The 1,029-nt window shown below is 30.5% G+C and overlaps 1 protein-coding gene across 1 annotated transcript; it reads right to left on the reverse strand.

The window, feature by feature from the left end:
• Positions 1-3: 3 nt before the first annotated feature.
• LOC103311532 lies at positions 4-928 on the reverse strand (the record flags this gene model as incomplete). Its single annotated transcript, XM_008191172.3, has 5 exons — positions 820-928; positions 663-758; positions 492-570; positions 260-421; positions 4-197 (listed from the first exon to the last, which is right to left on the reverse strand). Coding segments are annotated over exons 1-5 (570 nt in total), but the record flags the coding sequence as incomplete, so codon positions are not given.
• Positions 929-1,029: the final 101 nt, after the last annotated feature.

Genomic DNA, 1,029 nt, shown 5'->3' on the forward strand with positions numbered 1-1,029 from the left:
AGCTGTTTCTTCCTCATCAGAATCATTTGCTGCAAGTGAAAGGAAGAATGAATTTAAAACTACAACAGCCATAGTTTTTGTTTCTAGGTCTTCATCGAATCCAGCTTTGAATTCATCTTCTTTTTTCCATAATTCAAACGATTCTTTACTTATAACACTATCCTGATAGAGCTTATGGAACAGTCTTAATACCATTCCTTTTGGGGGAAAAAAAATGATATTAATAATAAATCTAAAAATTAAATAGTTGGTAACTAACCTCCAGGATGTTCAAGCGCAGCAGACATAATTTGAATGCCATATAGACATTGTACTTCCCTTGCCTGGATTTCAGGTTCCGGAAGCGGTTCAGACCGAATATAACAGGTCAACAATTTCACATGAACATGATCAAAGAAATCTTCATATGAATGATTCGGTTCTATAGGTTAAAAATTAATATTTAATAATTGAGTAACTATTTTACTATACATGCATAAGAAGTGACTTACTAGAGCATACAATGACAATGGCTATAGTTAATGCTCGCACAAACTGAGGGCATTTAATTATTTCAGCACTGATATTAGTCTAAAAAAAAAGAAAAGAAGATGAATTAACAACATTAATGTTTGTTATAAACATGCGATAATTTAAATAGGCTGGTTAATTATTTTACTCACACTTATCCAACTGTGCAATACATCGTACAGAGGTTTACTATCAGTCATCTTCATTTTATCATACATGGCAATAGATAAAAGGAATACTCCAATTCGCTAAAATTAAACATTAAATACAATTAAATAAAAAATACTAACAAAAAGTTTAAAAACTTACATCATTTTTGAAATATTTATTTATTTGGTTATTAGCCATAAATACGTCAAGAGGAACATATTCTGACGTCCTCCACTTGTTGTAAATCCACAATATACCACCTAGTTGCTGAAATGACAAAAATAGTTATAGTAAAGATCAGGCAAACCGGGCGCATAACATTTATAAGCTAATAAGTTATAATGGGATAAATAGCTAAATAACTAACAT

The sequence above is a fragment of the Acyrthosiphon pisum genome, unplaced genomic scaffold (assembly GCF_005508785.2).
Source record: "Acyrthosiphon pisum isolate AL4f unplaced genomic scaffold, pea_aphid_22Mar2018_4r6ur Scaffold_4508;HRSCAF=5054, whole genome shotgun sequence".
In the NCBI taxonomy this organism is placed as follows: Eukaryota; Metazoa; Arthropoda; class Insecta; order Hemiptera; family Aphididae; genus Acyrthosiphon; species Acyrthosiphon pisum.